This window comes from Ambystoma mexicanum, chromosome 13 (assembly GCF_040938575.1).
Source record: "Ambystoma mexicanum isolate Mex_15411 chromosome 13, UKY_AmexF1_1, whole genome shotgun sequence".
Lineage (NCBI taxonomy): Eukaryota > Metazoa > Chordata > Amphibia > Caudata > Ambystomatidae > Ambystoma > Ambystoma mexicanum.
The window spans coordinates 715,680,107-715,699,101 of record NC_090938.1 but is presented as its reverse complement, the minus strand read 5'-3'; the positions used below and the strand labels follow the sequence as shown (position 1 = coordinate 715,699,101).

Genomic DNA, 18,995 nt, shown 5'->3' with positions numbered 1-18,995 from the left:
CTACGTTTGGATGAAATTAGGAAGCAAGAGCCACCCAAGCCAAGGCAAGGACCACAAGAGAGCCTGTGTGTGTAAAAATGGTATGGCGGAACTAGGGGCCATCGTTAAGCGTTATGGTTACTCACCGCCCTTAACTCACTCCGGGTTCTAACTTGGAAGGTACAAAAATGGTCGCCTGGAGTACGAAATCCCCTCCTTGGTTAAGCTTCAAAGTGCACAGGCGCTATGGGTGCAGATGTGGGTCCGGTTTACACCAGGAGCTGGATCTCTTGTCTCGAATGCAGGACAAAGAAAGCACTAATGCAGCTGATCTCAGGATACTTGAAGAAAGGCGGGAAAGCCACCAGCAGCGACAGCCACGGGGGCACCCAATCTCATGGACTGATGCACGCTTCTCTCTCATGACTCAAAGCAGTAGGGCAAGAAGAGGCTTTTCAGTGTGATCTAGGGTTCCCAGAAAGCTTGAGCCGTAACTCGATGTAGCAATGCTCCAACAAGGATGCCAAGGGACAAGTAGGCCAGTGCAGGGACACTTCCGAGAGGGCTCGTTTGCAGGGCTCCAAGGATTCGTTGAGAGTGATTGGTCCCACCAATCAAAAGGGATGAAGCACATTTGCAGGCCTTTGGAGATTGAGCGCAAAGCAGGGCTCTACCGGGGACAACAGCGGGCTCAGGGTGCCAAACCTTCTATGCGCGGTTCCGGATAGACCTTGGATCTGCTTTGCTTCTCAGGATACTTGGCTCCTTGTAGAGGTCGATTCGGACCTCTGGATGATCTTTGGTTCTGCACTTAGAGCCCCTCCTCATATCCCAAAGTCCAGTGAGTGCTCACACCCAGCTGGCCAATGAGGACATCTGCCCCACTCATGCACGCCAGCAGTGGGCCAATCAGGGATCACTGTGGCTCTCATGCTCTCATGCACAACAGACATCCTGGCACCAGTAGTGTGGATTAAGGCCAGACAGTCCAGCCCACTTCCTGGGTACCAACACATGTGGCTTGCATTAGCCCACGAAAAGCACCAGCTTTCGCTGGTGAATGTATGCCCAAATAAGGATTCCCCGGGTCACAAAGACCAGGGAGAAGGTCAACGGACAAAATGGCCAAAGGCGAAGACAAAAAAACTTTGTGGCACGGCCATGATGGACACTAGCCACAGTCATGAGGCAAGCGCAGTTAGCGCGGTATGGCTCAGTAAAGAAATGGAAAAATACATGAAAAAAAAGCTACTGATGCCACCAGACTCCTCTTAGGCACATTGTCCAGTTAGCAAACGATCCTTAAGGGATGGCTAAGGCCCAAAAATGCAAGGATTCCAGTGTGCAGTACAGAAATGTACTCAACACACTGAAATACTGTTGCTAAAAGGGGCAGCAAAGTCATAAAACTGAGGGAAACAAAGTTTCCCAGTACTGACTGGCTGAAGGACAAGTCAGTTTCCCCATAAAGATGAGCGGAAGCCCAGGGGAGTGCAGCTGAAGGCTGTGCTCCTCTGGCAGAAAGTCAGGGCAGGAGAATGAAACAAAAGCAAAAAGTTGGGGGTCCACAAATATAGAGGTAAAACAGCAGTAAGTGAAATTTTACCTAACAACGGTGCAGGGATAAATGACAGTAAAATGGCAGTAATTCCATTACTGCCACTTTGACGCTGCATTAGCGCACTGCCGCACTGCGAATTTGGAGGTAAGAAGGACAATTTACCTCCAGCATAAAGCTGTAGGTTAATCTTCCTGGTTATGGAGAACGCATGGCAGATTTACTGTGCGGTAAATCCACTACAATGCTGCATGCTGACTTGCATCACCGGGCCGCCCTGCGTTATCCAGTAGTGAGTCCATGGAACCGCGAGAAGTACTGCTGACTTACTAACAGACTGGTTTTAAGGCCCTCTGTCTCTAGTCCCCGCTGGTCAGGTTTAAGAATGCACTCCGTTTTCATTTTGGAACAATGACGTTTCACTTTGCTATGGCCTTTAATTGACCTTCCCAGCATGCAGTGTTTTAGACAAATGATGATCTAGACCAATGATGTTTCAGTTTGCTCTCGCTTTTCAGACTCACTTTTGCAGCATGCAGCATTGTTGGCAAATGCACAGGGGCTCTCTCCGCTGTGGACTTTAAGACTCATTCCCCAGGCACTCACAGTTTTAGTCAATTAACAATTCAGTTCGCTCTGGCATTAAAGACTCAAACCAACATGCAGTGTCTCTGGGTTTAAGGACTCAACCCAGCATGCATCATTTTATGCAATGAATAAGGATTCACTGTGCTCAAGGCTTTAAGACTCCCTTCCCTTTGCGGGCTGGTCTCCTTATGGGTAGATGATGACACTACCTTTTTCTCACTAATGACCTTTTGATGCGGAAGCAGTGTGACTTTCTGGTCAAGGTGACTGCTGCCATAAAGAAAAGACTTATCCAGCGCAGCGTTGATATCTACACCAGGCTACTGCCGCCATAAAGAAAAGACTTATCCAGCGCAGCGTTGATATCTACATCAGGCGACTGGCGCCATAGAGAAAAGACTTATCCAGCACAGTGTTGCTATCTACACCTGGCGACTACCGCCATAGAGAAAAGACTTATCCAGTGCAGTGTTGATATCTACACCAGACGACTGCCGCCATAGAGAAAAGACTTATCCAGCGCAGTGTTGATGTCTACACCAGGTGACTGGCACCATAGAGAAAAGACTTATCCAGCGCAGTGTTGATATCTACACCTGGCAACTGCCGCCGTAGAGAAAAGACTTATCCAGCGCAGTGTTGATATCTACACCAGTGACTGCCATCATAGAGAAAAGACTTATCCAGCGCAGTGTTAAGATGTACACCAGCCGACTGCCACCATAAAGAAAAGACTTATCCAGCACAGTGTTGATATTTACACTGGGTGACTGCCACCATAGAGAAAAGACTTATCCAGCGTATTGTTGATATTTACACCAGGTGACTGCCGCCATAGAGAAAAGACTTATCCAGCCCAGTTTTTATATTTACACCAGGCGACTGGCGCGATAGAGAAAAGACTTATCCAGCGCAACGTTGATATTTACACCAAGCAACTGCCGCCATAGAGAAAAGACTTATCCAGTGCAGCGTTGATATTTACACCAGGCGACTGCCGCCATAGAGAAAAGACTTATCCAGCACAGCGTTGATATTTACACCAGGGGTCTGCCGCCATAAAGAAAACACTTATTCAGAGCAGCGTTGATATTTACACCAGGCGACTGCCGCCATAGAGAAAAGACTTATCCAGCGCAGTGTTGATACCTACACCAGCCGACTGCCCACATAGAGAAAATACTTATCCAGCGCAGTGTTGATATCTACACCAGGCGACTGACGCCATAGAGAAAAGACTTATCCAGTGCAGTGTTGATATCTACACCGGGCTACTGCCGTCATAGAGAAAAGACTTATCCAGTGCAGTGTTGATATCTACACCAGGCGACTGCCGCCATAGAGAAAAGACTTATCCAGCGCAGTTTTGATATCTACACCGGGCGACTGCCGCCATAGAGAAAAGAATTATCCAGCACAGCGTTGATATCTAAACCAGGCGAATGCCGCCATAGAGAAAAGACTTATCCAGCGCAGTGTTGATATCTACACCAGGCGACTGCCGTCAAAGAGAAAAGACTTATCCAGCGCAGTGTTGATATCTACACCAAGCGACTGCCGCCATAGAGAAAAGACTTATCCAGCGCAGTGTTGATATCTACACCAGGCGACTGGCGCCATAGAGAAAAGACCTATCCAGCGCAGTGTTGATATCTACACCGGGCGACTGCCGCCATAGAGAAAAGAATTATCCAGCACAGCGTTGATATCTAAACCAGGCGAATGCCGCCATAGAGAAAAGACTTATCCAGCGCAGTGTTGATATCTACACCGGGCGACTGCAGCCATAGAAAAAAGACTTATCCAGCGCAGTGTTGATATCTACACCAGGCGACTGCCGCCATAAAGAAAAGACTTATCCAGCGTGACAGTGTCACTGCTCAGTTTGTTCCAATGATTTTCCACACAGGTTAGCTATAGTCATGGCCGGGGATTGACAGGCACTGTTCGCTGTATTGTGTACAAAAAAACCAAGGGGATTAGGTTTCACTGAGCACACACGTGGGGTTCTGAAATAAGTTCAACGCGCACTTCCCTTTAGTCCTTCACCCTCCGCAAACCATTCCACCGCCTTGAGAGAAATACTACTTATCAGTGTTTGTGGTTAACAGTGCTGTGTTATGTTGATTTATACAGCGCAACGCTGCCATTTTCATGGCCTCCAGGCGCTCAGTGCTCTGCACTTCTCTCGTGGCCCTTTGTTGAAACTTTCTTGGCTCATGTTGGATTCACCAGGAAGACGCCTCTAAGAAGTACTGTGAAAAGAGACCTGCATAGAAAAATAGACCCAATGGTTGGGACAAAAGAGCGCAGAGTGAACCAAGAAAAACCAGGTGACTTAAAGACCGAAGACCATATCCAGGCCACAGGCCCCAAAAATATATTATGGTAAAAAAAGATGCTTACCGGCAAGCATCGCATAAAAAAAAACAACCCTGGAGACCACCAGGGGGCGGGGCAAGATGGCGCCCTGAATGTCGTGCACGCTCCCAGAGCCCCAGAAACATGAGCAAATGGCCGTTGTTGCAAATGGATTGAACCTATGAAAGGGAACCCCCCTACTTCCCATATGCATCAGCAACTGTGGAGCCCAGCCCGGAGATAAAACTCCCCGAGACCACCAGGGGGTGCACGCAAGATGGCGCCCTGAACATCGTGCTCGCTCCCAGAGCCGCAGAAACATGAGCAAATGGCCGTTGTTGCACATGGATTGAACCTATGAAAGGGAACCCCCCTACTTCCCATATGCATCAGCAACTGTGGAGCCCAGCCCGGAGATAAAACTCCCCGAGACCACCAGGGGGTGCACGCAAGATGGCGCCCTGAACATCGTGCTCGCTCCCAGAGCCCCAGAAACATGAGCAAATGGCCGTTGTTGCACATGGATTGAACCTATGAAAGGGAACCCCCCTACTTCCCATATGCATCAGCAACTGTGGAGCCCAGCCGGAGATAAAACTCCCCGAGACCACCAGGGGGTGAACGCAAGATGGCGCCCTGAACATCGTGCTCGCTCCCAGAGCCCCAGAAACATGAGCAAATGGCCGTTGTTGCACATGGATTGAACCTATGAAAGGGAACCCCCCTACTTCCCATGTGCATCAGCAACTGTGGAGCCCAGCCGGAGATAAAACTCCCACAGAGGAGACCACGGAACGAGTAATTGAGAGATCTGAACCACGTGGCAGCGAGGGGAGAAGGAGTGGTTGAAAGGAACTGATCGCAGGGACCCACTGCGGAAGACGTTGGAGAGAGGCCACCGGGCGCAGAACAAGGAGTGAACAGGGAAGCCCGGCACACTGCAGCAGAAGGAGGCAGCCAAGGGGCAGCAGCTTCCCGGCCTGACAAGCAGGCATATGAGTAACCTGGAGAATGGGGCAGCCACAACATAGAGTGGGTGTCACGAGAAGGAGTGTGTAAGGGCAATCCGAAAAGACGAGTTGAAGCGGGGAAGGAGTGTGCACGGCACGGGCAACTGCCCGAAGCAGCAAACGAACACAGAACAGCAGGGAGCCCCTAGCCAGAGAGAACCCCATTCAGAGCGTGCGTGCATTACTCGAGGACGGGAAGACAAGCAGGGAGGTAATTTCACCAACAGGCCGGTGGTAGCGGAAGTGACATTACACGGCCCTTGACCTCTGATGACATCAAAGGATGTGATGTCATTTGACCCCTCCCTGAAGTGATATCATGGGATGCAATGGCACACGACCTTTCACCCCTTGACAAAACAGGAACTGGCATCACAGAGCATTGTTCCTAAGTACATTAAGAAAAATATGTTTACGATATCACTATAATGTGATATACATTTCATACAAAAATGGATCGCTATATGTATCGTTAGGATCAGTGTGTATAGGCCCATATTACCAAATTACTGTGAATGCAAGCAGACGTCCATGACCAAATGATAATGATGTGTTATTATATATCACTTAGAACAAATGTACATACAATATCACCCAACCTGTGCTGGTATTCATGTATCGATCTCGAAGGATGAAAGGGTGAGTTGGCCTTGCTAGAATTCGAACCTGCAACCTGCAGATCACACAAACATCGCAGCATTGAACACTCAACTCCCTGCACTACCTTACCGGCTATAGTAAAATGAGTAATTACATGCCTGAATCTTCTCAAAGTCAGAAAGCAAATTACACTGGTAACTGAACAGCAGGCCAGTTCATCTGCAGGTCTGGTGCACATTTGGCCATATGCCAAGCTTGTCTGAATCTACTTTTCAGGCTTCATAGGTTGGCAAAATACATACCATGTGGAGGGGTCATAACTGTGTATAAAAGAATTCTGAGTAGCGCAGGGAAAGCTGCACCCTCACACGGCATCTCGTACTGTGGGCACTCGTTACCTCATACATGCAAACAAACATCCTGAACAGCATGCCAGGGAGATAGGAAAGATAGACACATTGCAACAAAGCATTTATTGTGGCACAATGAAATCAAGGGCCACTTTATGTGCTATGGTCAAACATTTCTACACTGTACACAAGCTTTTAGGCACAAGGATTTTGTCCAGTGACCGAGGACACGGAGATGGAATGTCTTGTGATGATCGTAACAGAGACAGCGGCAGAAAATAAACAGGCTATAACTGCAACTTGCGAAAAGCAAAATCCATAGTCCGAAATGGATGCTTGTTCTACTCTAAATGCTTTTTGGAAGTTTTTGTCTGCATTGTGGATTTGAGATGTTTAAGAACAAACTACATCAGTGATTCAACCCCTGAAGTGTGTCTAAAATAAACCTTTAATGAGTCTAGCAATTATTGTATAGAATTCCAGAAAGACACATTATTTACTATTCATATTCTTTCTTATTTAGGGTCACTGTTACATTTGTGGAAACCCTTGTTTTTTTAAGAGGCCTGAACAAGAAAGCCAGCCACTCCATAAACAAAGAGCCACATGGTGCTGGCCACAGCCCAGGAGCTTCTGTTTGTAACGTAGGTTGCAATTGAGACCAAAGGGGTAGCAAGGGAGACCAGAGGGGTCGCAGTTGCGACCCCTTGTGGCCCCTAAATGACCTCCATGCCTAAAGCCTGCTTGCCAGAAAGTTAACATTCCTTCGTTATCCTCCCATTCTATTAGTCCTTTCAATAAGGAAATACCTTTGCCCGTATGTGGCAACCCTTTGATTTAGCTGGCCCCCCTTATTTTGCTTCTATTTGAATGACACGGCCACTGTAATTTTGGACGTGACAAAGGACATCCCATGTGTGGGTAGCTTCCCAGTTCCAGTCGCATTTCATTCCCACAACACCGTCCTTCTGGCACGGACTCCATCGGCACCACAGGAACAAATTAAGGTAGCTGACCCGTAGTGTTATAGAAAATAATGTAGTCATTGGCAACAGGAAATCTAAAATCATGACTTTTGCCCCCAAACATAAAAAGCTGTGAAGAGGGGCATTACTATTGAATAGTGCACCTTTGGAGCAAGTGTCTGAGGTTACATATCTGGGTGTAAGCCTTTCAAATGCATTGATCTGGAAGCCACTCAAGCCACCATTAGAGCCATCATCAAGCAGGTAGGAAACATAGCAACATCATCTCAGCCCATCCTGAATCTGTTTATTCAGGTAAAATCTGGTATTATTAGTTTTATTATTATTAGGATATTTATTGAGTGCGTACCTAGCTTCACGAAGCAACGTAGCTTTTCATGCGTCGCAGAGGCGTTGCTGGGGGTGGCTATAGCCCCGGGTGTTTTGGTTCTAGCCCCGGATAGAATCTCAGGGGCTACAAGAAAAAGGCTATAGCTAGCCCCGAGTCCTGACAATCCCAACATTAGCTTAGCCCCGGATCTTTTCCAGACCTAACAGCACCCCTGATGCGTCGTACGGAGAAGTGAACGGTGAGGGAAGCAGATTGCAAGGGGACAAGGGGGCGGGGAGCATACAACAGGGGCGAGGGGCGGGCAATTGGCAGCCTGCCAGCAAACGATCTACAAGCAAACAGTCGATGTAAAACCAGGGGAGGAAACGGGCGAGCAGAGCGTAGGGCGCTGGGATATGGGGGCCTGACAGCAAGGCTGGTGTGCTGGGAGTTTATCAGAGAGCTTTAGGGATGAAGTTACTATACGTGCCCAGTGGCTTTCCAAGCGCAGCCCTTCAGGTAGACACAGGATTTCTTTCTGTTTACTACAGAGTAAAAAACTCCCCAGCTCGGTGTCCTGTTAAGAGAGTTTTTATCAAGAAAAGACAACTTGATTGATCAAGTGTGGAATGAACATTTAAAAGGTGAATATTCTTCCACGAGCCTGGAAGCTTCTAAGCTGGAATTGCATCCCTTAGATTGGGCTGAATTTCATGTGGGGACAAACACCTGCATCAATCAAACACTCGCCTGAAAAGATACAAGACAGCGCAACGTGCTGACCTGGATGAATTTCTAGTCCATCGCAAGAAAGGAGACTTGTGCAAGGTTTTACAGACTTGTGGAAGTATTTGTAATTGGTTATTTATAATACGCTTAATACCCAGAGGTTTCTAAGCACGGACCCGGGGCTCGAACCCGTGTTGCCTATCCTCCCGGAACAAGTGCCAGAGCGATTGCTGATGCAATTGCTTCTTGCATCATATGGAAACCCTACAACATTCTGTGTTAATTTGCCCTTTTAATACTCCTTTGCGGAACTCTCGAATGGTCCCTCCATTTCAGAATGGAGGGAAGTCGGGATATGTACAATTCCCTGCATTTCTTTTTGGGGCGACTTTGGTGACTCTATAAAAAAAATGTGGTAGGGTCTTGTCTTATCTGTATGTGGCTTGGAAGTGTAGGACAACGTTTGCAAAATGTTTGAACCCCTCTTTCCAAGCAAACTCTCATAATTGTGCATCTTGAAAAGTAAGGGTCGGATTGATTGAGGGTCGTGACCTACAGGAATCATTTCTCCCCGTGTGCTGTAGTCATGACCATAAGAGGGCTACGGGGTATAGTTGATGACAGGTCTCTTTCTTTCAGGGCCCCAGGCTGCCTCGTTTTCTATCAATGCTTTACGCAGGTTTGTATTTTAAAGATTTATCAACGTTTGATTCTAGGTAACAGTTTTTACATTATTTCTGAGATGATTTTCTCTCTTTTACACACAAGGCTCTTGGAGTCAAAGTTCTAATAACGATCCATAGATTTATGCTGGTACATCAAGTATTTAAAATCCTATCTTCGCCACACATTTTGTATGTAGTGCAATTAATTTACGTGACTCCCCTTCGCCAGACTATATCCCTACTTATAACACTTCACAAAATCCCTAAAATCCTTTGCCACTCTACATCTTTTATTATCCTCTCTGTCCATGTTAAGCGATTAGCACCTCAAGTTAATATTGTGTCACTCGCTACTTTACCTGTATTCGTTATAGGATAGCAGGGCCACCATTGCAATTTCAATGGAAAATGATCTCTCGTCTCTTTGTCGGACCTGCAAAGATTTTATATGGAAAAAGTCTTTGCCAAAAGAGAATAAATGATCAATCATGCAAGAGGTATCATCTATGACCTGGCTGTACTAGGTTGACATGTTTTACTTGACAGTTTCAGACTTCATTGGCATGCTTACTGCTTCCGATTTAGCTAATCAATGATATCCTAATCAATGATATCCTGTAATTTTTGATGTTTTTGAACAAGATTAGGCATTGAGAGAGTCCAAAGATGGTCCATGTGATTTGTGTCCATTCCATCACCAGTTTTGGGTGGGCATTTGGCACCGAAGCCTCCATACAAGACAACAGGGTCACAGGGATCAGAGTCCAATCAATGACTTTACAATTTCCCATACTGTTTCCCATATTTACTGAACGTTTTGTGCCGGGGAATTCTTGAGAGCCCAGGCTCACTCCCATCCAGTCACTGGGTGGATTCTCAAGACTCCTGCCTTTTTGCCTTTGTCGTACGAGCCAGGGTAGAAATACGGAAGAAGGATCTGGCTGAAAGTGTCTTTAAAGGTGAACAGCAGTGACTTTCCATTAATGTTGTAAAATGATACCTTCCCCTCTTCATAATCCAGAAAAACACCAATAATCCTGGGTTTTCCTTTGGTGTCAATGGGGATATCTGGGGAGACTCCGGCCCAGTATTGATCGCCGTCCCTCAGATACACCCTCCAGCATCCATCCTCGGGTGAGAGGTTGATATCCTTGGCCTTTCGACCGATGGACCTGTCACATACCCCCAAGTCCCAGTCAGCCATGTCTCCCACGTCCACCTCCCAGTAGTGTTTCCCGGTGTTGAAGCCTTCACACCCCAGGATTAGGGGATACAAAGTGAACCTCTTTGGATTGTTGTCCACGTTCCTCCTTTTCTCTCCAATCCTCACACTCTTCTGATCTGTTGAAATAATGAGATTAGGGTGCGCTGTGTCAGGATCGAAGTGCACGTCCACTGGAAAGGAACACGAGAGGATTAGTGCTTTGTGGTAATCATGGAGCAGCCTTCATGTATTAATATTGACACTGCAATTCCAGAATTATGCCCAGCACAAACGTAATACTTGAATAAAAAGAAAGCCTACACATGACCAGGGCCCCATGTCAGGATCAAGAGTTTGCACTGCATGAACACTCAGGACACTTAACTTCAGAACAGTTTTCACTCATAAGTGAGTGAGCCTGAATGTTGACCCCACTCTTTACTGTAACATCTTGGTCTACGGCAGGGTCTGAAGGCTGTGGTTGCCCAAATGTTTTGGATGACCACTCCCAGGATCCCTTACCACTGACTATGCTAGCTAGGGCTGATGGTAATTGATGTCCAAATCATCTGGAGAGCCAAAGGTTGCAGACCCCTGATCTATGGTAAGGCCACTGTGTTCCATTTTAAAACAGGGAGAAAGCTCAGACTGTCAACGTGTACCCCATGTCTAAGCTGATTGGGTAGCATTCCCAGTTGTTGAGGCAGGAAAGAGGGTTGATGATAGTGTAGCATTCTATATGGGGAGGAAGATGGGAGGGCCCACTAATGTTGGAGGCAGGCAGGAATGCCCATTGATAGGGTAACATTCCAATTATCTGAGACAGGCAGGAGGCAGGGTAGCATGCCCAGTGTTGAGGTCAGATAAGAGGGCACAGTGTTAGGGTATGATATGATATGATAGGCTATTTATAACACGCTTAATACCCAGAGGTTTCTTAGTGCGGACCCGGGGATCGAACCTGTGTTGCTCGGCGTCGTCTTGCTTCCAAGGCGAGCACGTTGCCCCTGAGCTATCGTCTGAGAGGATAGCATTCCAAATGTCAGTGGCAGATATGAGGTTAAATCTGTAGTTTAGCCCTTACCAATGGCATACGCCATCCCTACCTCCACCTGGCTCCACTGAAAGAAGAAATGCAAGAAGCAGAAAAACAAGAAAGCAAGCCCATCCTTGCTTCGCTCCAGCACCGCGGAAAAGCATACCAATGTTTGTCAAACAGCATCAGAACAAAAGAAACTCTTAAAAGCTAAATTTGACAAATCTTTCCCTAACTTGCAAAGCAGCACTATCTTCTACAAAGTAAGCAACACTATAATAGAGCGTTCTCCATGATGCACTCTTACTGCATCATCAAAGGGAAGCTGATTGACACCAGGGCCCCTCTTACGTAAAGCTCTAACTAGCCATAATTAAAAAGAATTCAGTCTGCCACTGACTATAGGATATGGGGTACTCTCCCCCACCTTCCATGTTCCTCATTTGCTGCAAGTTCCCCGTCTTGGTTAGGCCTCTCTGGCATCCCAGGGAGTTGTAGGGTCATTTCCCTCCACTCTGTAGGATCTTCTGGCTTCGAGGCTTTAAGGGATCTTGAAACCTTTTTTGTTTGCGTGCTTCAGGGCTTTAGGATCCCAATGTCTCGGGAGGATGGGTCAGGGGCAATGTGCTTGCCTTGGAAGCAAGAGAACACAGCAACACAGGTTTGATCCCCGGGTCCGTGCTTAGAAACCTCTGGGTATTAAGCACGTTATAAATAACCTATCATATCATATCAATGTCTATCTGAGGGTTGTTGGTTCATAGGTACAGAGGATCCAGCATTATATGTGGTAGGCTTTATTGTCCACTGTTACTTCGAGACACATGTGGTAAGCACAACCGGTAAGTCATCTCCATTGCCAAAGAGGTTAATGGATCCATTAGACCAGCACTGGCCAGTCACACCCTTCCAGCTATCTCCCAATCTCCAACTGCCACTCCTGGAGCCATCCCCACTCCACCAACATCATACATTCCACTATTTCCTCACAGGCACTGGGTGCTCAGGTGAACATGACTCTTGCGACACCAAGCTATGACACCAACCCAGTTGATCAGTCCCTCGAGTAGGCAAGGAATTGTAGCCAGACCTCTGGGAGAGTTCAAAGGGAAGAGGGAAAGAGATGCTCAGCTCCCAAATATGAGCTTGGGGTACACTTAGTGTGAATCCCCTGCCTCCCCGATCTAAAGATAACCTCTTAGGCCCACTCTTGTTTCTGCTCCCACTGGTTGCGTGTGCCCTGGCCTGACATGGCCCTCTGGAAACTTCCTGTCCGGTCTGGCTGTTTCTACCATCAATATTCTGATAGCCATGCTTGTTCTGTCCTCCTCGCCTCCTCTGTCACCTGTGAGTACTGCCTTCTTCTCATAACCACCACCAAGTCCTGTTGTCATTGCTTCTTCCTGACATGTACCCTAGCCTTTTGACATCACTTCCCGGTTCTTCTTCGTAGCTGAAGCCATCTGTGCCACTACTCTGTCCCATACAACTTGTGATGTTACTGCCTCTGCTCCTTCTGGGCCACTCTCATTTCCCGGCGTCTCCCCCCCCCTCGTTATCAGCATCTGTTGTTTTCACTTTTCCAAACTTCCCACCTCAATGTTACTTTTGCCACTTGGTGTAACTATCACTTGGGGCCCCCCTTGCCTTTTTACAACTACTTATCCTCACTGTCAGCTTCAGCACCTGATGGGGATATTTTTCTCTGAGCTCTCAATCTCCAACTCTATATCACCATACTTGCCAATATTATGTGACCAAAAAGATGTAGGATTTTTCAAGTTTCAAAAATAATAATTCGCATAACAATCACATTACAGGAAAATACAAAACATACATTGTTGGCACCATTGAAGCATTCTAAAATACACAACCCATCAAACAGCACAACAGGGAAAGATGTTCAAATGTTAATAATGTATTATTCTGAATGGTAAGTTAACACCAAATTCAATTACACAGAAGGTAATCACACAGCCTGGGCAATACATATGTATTCCTCCAGTGCAAGTTGACCACTGAATGACATGGAGACTGATACCCTCAGTCTATTTGGCAGATGCTGTGTGATGGTGTTACGCTCTGCCACTTGCCTTCCCTGATGGTTCACCTAAGGGTTGTACCGGCAAGCGTGCAGGACAGAGTCACGTAACTGCCAGGTCAGTGGATTGGTCTGAGCCCAATCAAAGTAATCACCTACCAGCCCACTGTACAGACAGACTAATTAATGTGTCGCATGCTATGTCCTGCAGCCTGCCTTAGAGTCACATATATTACCTGCCACTGTAAAAAGCAGTAGGATCTGTCACCCAAATCTGTTGGCAGTAGGATTGCTTAAAAAGCAGTAGCCTACTGCCTAAATCTGTAAGGTTGGCAAGTATGTATCACTTCTGCAACCCGACGGTACCGCCACTACTATTTCCATAGCATCCTTTCCTCTTGGTGCATCTTCTCCCTCACTTTTTACCTTCAGCACCTGTTGTACTCACTTCCTCCTCTAAGCTCCCTTCCACCACCTCAGTATCACTTCAATCAGTGAATGTTACCATCCCCTGATGTTACCCCTCCTTTCTCATAACAGTATTTTCCCACCTCCTCCTTAATATCAGCTTCACCACCTGATTTGACCTGCGTCTTCATTACAGTACCAACGCTGCACAGTTTAACTTTTCTCTCACCACCTTTCGTTTCCCCTCTATTCCAGGGACTCTCTCCACCTTCCTCTGCCACTCGAGCCTCTTCTCACTACTCCAGCCTTCTCTTCTCAGCAACTACCTCCAAAACTCACTCTTCTTCTCTGAACGCCTTCCCTGCAAACAGCTTTTTCTCTCCAAACGCAGTCCACCATGACTGACTGGAGTCTCTGGTTTACGCTTTTCCTGAGTGTTTGCACCTGTGCCTTGTGATTGTGGTGCAGCGCTGGGATTGGTAGCTGCTCCTGGGCCCTATGTCTGACATAGCGGCCATCTTGGAATTTGTTTCCCTCTGCATGGCTGCTTACTGCCCTCCGTGGAAGCTTTACTATATGTGTGCAAGCAGCATGCATTTCTTTAGCTGGTTATGCTTCTCGGTATCTCTTTACAGATTAAGGGAAAATACTTTGTGTTGCTGAAATTGTACTTTTGCGTATTGTTACATTCTAAAGATGCACGTGTGAACAATCTGCCAGAGAAATGCTGATCGGCGACATTGTGTCACAAATGAGGTCAGGAAATGGCATAGCCAGGGGTCTGCAACCTGTGGCTTGAGAGGTGTTTTGAACTAACACTCTCATGATATGATTTGATAGGTTATTGCACTTAATACCCAGAGATTTCTAAGCGTGGACCCGGGGATTGAACCTGTGGTGGTCTGTGTCATCTTGCTTTCAAGGCAAGCGTGTTGCCCCTGAGCCATCCTCCCTCACCATTGTGTATGATAGTTAGGGCTGATGGGAGTTGTAGTCCAACACACCTGGAGGGCCAAAGGTTGCAGACCCCTGGCATAGACACCATTTGAAGCTTCCTTTCCTTCAACACATGAGGGTTTATATACATTTCCCTTCTGTTTGCGAAAATTGTTTTTTCTTTAAACCCCAGATGGCTTCTAAACATTGTTTCTCTGTAGTGAGTTCCTTTTTCCTAGGACAACATTTTAAGGACATATCCATGCATTTCTCCCCTTCCGGTTTTAACCCTGACTGTCTCTCTAATGCAGGGATCTGCAACCTGTGGCTCTCCAGGTGTATTGGACTACGACTCCCATGATCCTTTCGCATTGACCATGTTGGCAAGGTCTGATGGGAGTTGTAGTCCAACACATCTGGAAAGACAAAGGTTGCAGACCCCTGCTCTAAAGCTATCTCCCTGACAATAACATTAGCTTGGGTTTTATGACCGTCATGGGTGAAAGGCTCCCTCTACGGCGGGTGGTCTGCCGACTCCTTGGCTGACGGGAGCTGTGTCAGGTGTGCGCTATGGGCTCTTGGGGTTTACTTCCTGCAAGAGGGAGTCCATGGCAGCCACCCATGTAATGGTCTTATGCTATCTGGGGGGAACAGACAGGCATGACTAGGGGATCCTCCACATACTGTATCTCCCCCAGACCCACCATCCATTAACTTGGGGAGGTCCCCGGCCTCCTCAGTAACGCTACATCTGTGCCCAAAACCAAACATGGGGCCTTGTTACACTCCGCACCAATGTCAGAGGCATACATGAGTGCCATAGCCCGCACAGTGTATTTATTTTCTAAACCAGGGATCTGCAACCTGTGGCTCTCCAGGGGTATTGGACTAAGACTCCCATGATCCTTTCACATTGACCATGCTGGCTAGGTCTGATGGGAGTTGTAGTCCAACGGTTGCAGACCCCTGTTCTAAACCGTATTATAGCGGGGCTCCTGCGGTGGCGGGGGAGGGGATGGAGAGTGATAGAGCAAGAGGGAATGCAACAGAAATAGAGGAGAGACTGTAGATCAAGTGAACAGCAGTAGACCGAGCACTCCTTACACTGGGTTCCCTAACAATGATACCACTGTAACTGACACAGAAACCTACGTCTGCTCCCATTGATTGCAGGATCAATACTGTTTGTGCCATTGCCAGTACTCTGGCTTGCATGGGTGGCCTGCCCAATACAGAATATAGGCGACTTGTCAATCAACGTAAGGGACATTTTGTCGGTTACATGTGTTTACAACAACACATTTTATGTAGAATGCACATGTACCGAAACTTTTATAACGAAAAACATAACACATTTCTTTGGAGGGGTTCCCCCCACCATCCCCGTTTCCTAACCCTAAAAATCAACCCCAACCGTTTCCCAACTATATTTAACCCTTTACCCCACCCCCACATACATTTTTCGTTATAAAAGATTTGTTATGTGTACATGTCTACATATCATTTTTGCTATAAAGACTGCATACCCCTTTTGTCTAGCCTAAGTGCATTACCTGCGAATCTGCGGACTTCTTTGCATTCTGAAATAAAATGAGAAAACAGAGAAGGTTAGGGCAACAGTCAACAAGGAATAATAACTTACAATAACAGAAGGGCAAAGACCTTTATCTGAGATGCCAGTGTGTTCCAGAATGCCATGCACTAAAACTGCATGTGTGTGCACCACCAGTGCAATAACCCACCTCATTGCTCAGCCGGCCCGCCCCTTTAGTCCTCATTCACCTTTTCTCCATTGAGGAGGCACCTAATATGCCAATAAACAATATTTGGGGATGGGATATCCTGACAGTTGTCTGCTGTAACCCCTGAAGCATTAGAGACTATGAGGAGAGGAACCCTTGCAGGAGGTGTTTGGATTTATTACAAAATGCACCTGGCATGAAGGGGAACATCTATTTTAAAAAAAATGCTGGATTGGATACTATACAACCAACTAGTAGTCAAGAAAATATACTAAAATAAACATTTTCAAATTCGAAATAAAATTAAAACAAATCAATATAGGCTAGTGCATGTCTCAGTGGAAAATCGAATCTAGGTGGCGCGCTCTGATCACTTTGCTATACCCTCCACACTCACTCTACCCCACAAGATCCCCCACTTGCCACACTTACACCCACAGCCAGACAAACCAAACACATTACAAACATAGAAAGAGAGTAAGGCATAAAAAAGCCAAAGCGGTACCCAGCGCTTGCACACAAAAGGATTAACAAGAGGGACTAGAGGCTGCGGGTTAACTGGAAGGGGTGGGTATACTGCCTATAAACGCTACATTAGAGAAAGACCATACACAGATGATTCCAGAAACACTGCGCCAAAAAAAGTCCAAATTAGAGTTGCAATTTTGTGTTTAATTCTACACAAGAAGTCAGCCTGACACGTGTTTCGAGCTATCCAGCTCTTCTTCTGAGGCTTTGGTAGCACGGCTCTCAACGCAACTCAATTAACGGTCGAAATTACCAGACTAGGGTAACAAATACTCTTACGCTTCGCATTTGCGGTTATCTCTGGCAGGAACAAATCAATCGGCCTGCAGTGTCCTCGAGCGCCAGCAAACAAAGCCTTAGCACCAATCATACCACTTCCCTCCGGCTCCTCCTCAAACGCACTTCCTCAATTCTACTCAACCATTACAACACCATCATCACACAGGCACTTGACAAAAATGCACCCCGAATTACACAACAGCCACCACAGACCATGGTTCAGCTGTTGCCTCCTCTCTATCTAGCAGGAAGCCAGAAGCCTAGAAAGCGCCTGGCAAAGGAACACATGCCACACAGTCAGGACACTCCTCAGACGCTGCTGCAGCAACTACAGAACCGCCATATTCAATGCTCAAGCCATGCATTACCTCCAAGGATTCCAATCGGCCACCAGTCATACCCAGAAACTATTCAACATCGTCAAGTCTCTCTCAAAGCCACCATCCACACCTTCCACACTTGCATCCACAGCAGTATGGCACTGCCTCATGGACTACTTCAACTCCAAAACATTAGAACAGCCCTGCCCCCTTACTCTGCCACTCAGATGCACCGCCCCCAAATATTCCAACACCTGGGACACCTTCCAACCCATCGACATACACCCTGATCACTGTCACTGCCAAAACAAAACCTGCCCACTTCATGGATTATGCATGCCCACCTCAAGCTGCATCCAATTGCTTCACCCCCCAAGCCCCACTGGCTCAACCTCATTCACATCTGTCTCTCACATGGTACTAACCCCCCTGCACTAACAACTGGACAAATCTCATCACTCCTAAAAAAACACTTTATACCCCACTGTCCCTACTGCCCATCCCGATCTTACCAATTCTCGCAAGAATCATCAGGTGCTTTGCCACTATCCAACTGCAACAAAACATCATCACAAACAGGCCACTCAACCCCTTCCAATCTGGCTTCTGACCTGGACACAGCACCAAGACCGCTACTCTACACATCCTCGAGGACCTCCACAGCATCACAGACGAAGGACACACAGCAGTCTTCGTACTCTTCGATCTCTTTGCAAGCTTCGGCACTATCAACCACACTATTCAACTAAACATCCTAGCCCAGAAAAAGAAACTCTCCGCCACTGTACACAACTGGTTCACCCCCTTTCTCAATGACAGGACATTTGTCTCCATGACCCCTTATCAATCCTACCACGCCCCTGTCAAACATGGGGTCCTGTAAGGCTCCTTTCTGTGTCCACTTCCACCAATGTGCTGATGCCGCACAAATATACTTCCACATTTCATCCCCTTAACAACTCCACGCACTCAAAACACGTTTCCTCACCATCAGCAACTGGATGGCCACTTACCTCCTAAATCTCAACTCTTCCAAAAAGGAATACTTCACCTGCACCCTCCTCCCCGATCCCCATATCCCTCAACACACCTGTCAAATCCCTTGGAATGACTATCAACCGTACCTTTCCTTCACGTGCCACATAGTCACTGTCACCAAAACATTCCATTGAAAGTCACACCTCCTATGCAAGATCAGACATGTCTTCTCTGCTGACGACCTCCTCCCTGCAGTCCAAGCACTGGTTCTCTCTCAGCTGGACTATGGAAATGCTCTCCTCACTGCCCCCCCCCCCAACAGTACCCTTGCCCCTGTGCAAGCCATACACAACGGAGCAGCCAGACTCATTCTCCACCTACCTAAAA

General features: G+C 47.1%; 1 protein-coding gene across 1 annotated transcript in view; it reads right to left on the bottom strand.

Annotated features, from left to right (window-relative positions):
- Positions 1–6,554: 6,554 nt before the first annotated feature.
- The window catches only part of LOC138521779 (E3 ubiquitin-protein ligase TRIM39-like), an 85,160-nt gene continuing 72,719 nt past the window's right edge, over positions 6,555–18,995 (bottom strand). Inside the window, exons 6-7 of the mRNA XM_069634853.1 lie at positions 16,315–16,341; positions 6,555–10,531 (exon numbers count right to left, since the gene is read on the bottom strand). Coding sequence (XP_069490954.1) covers positions 9,984–10,531; positions 16,315–16,341 — 575 coding nt within the window. The 3' untranslated portion in view covers positions 6,555–9,983. The remainder of the gene's footprint in view (positions 10,532–16,314; positions 16,342–18,995) is intronic.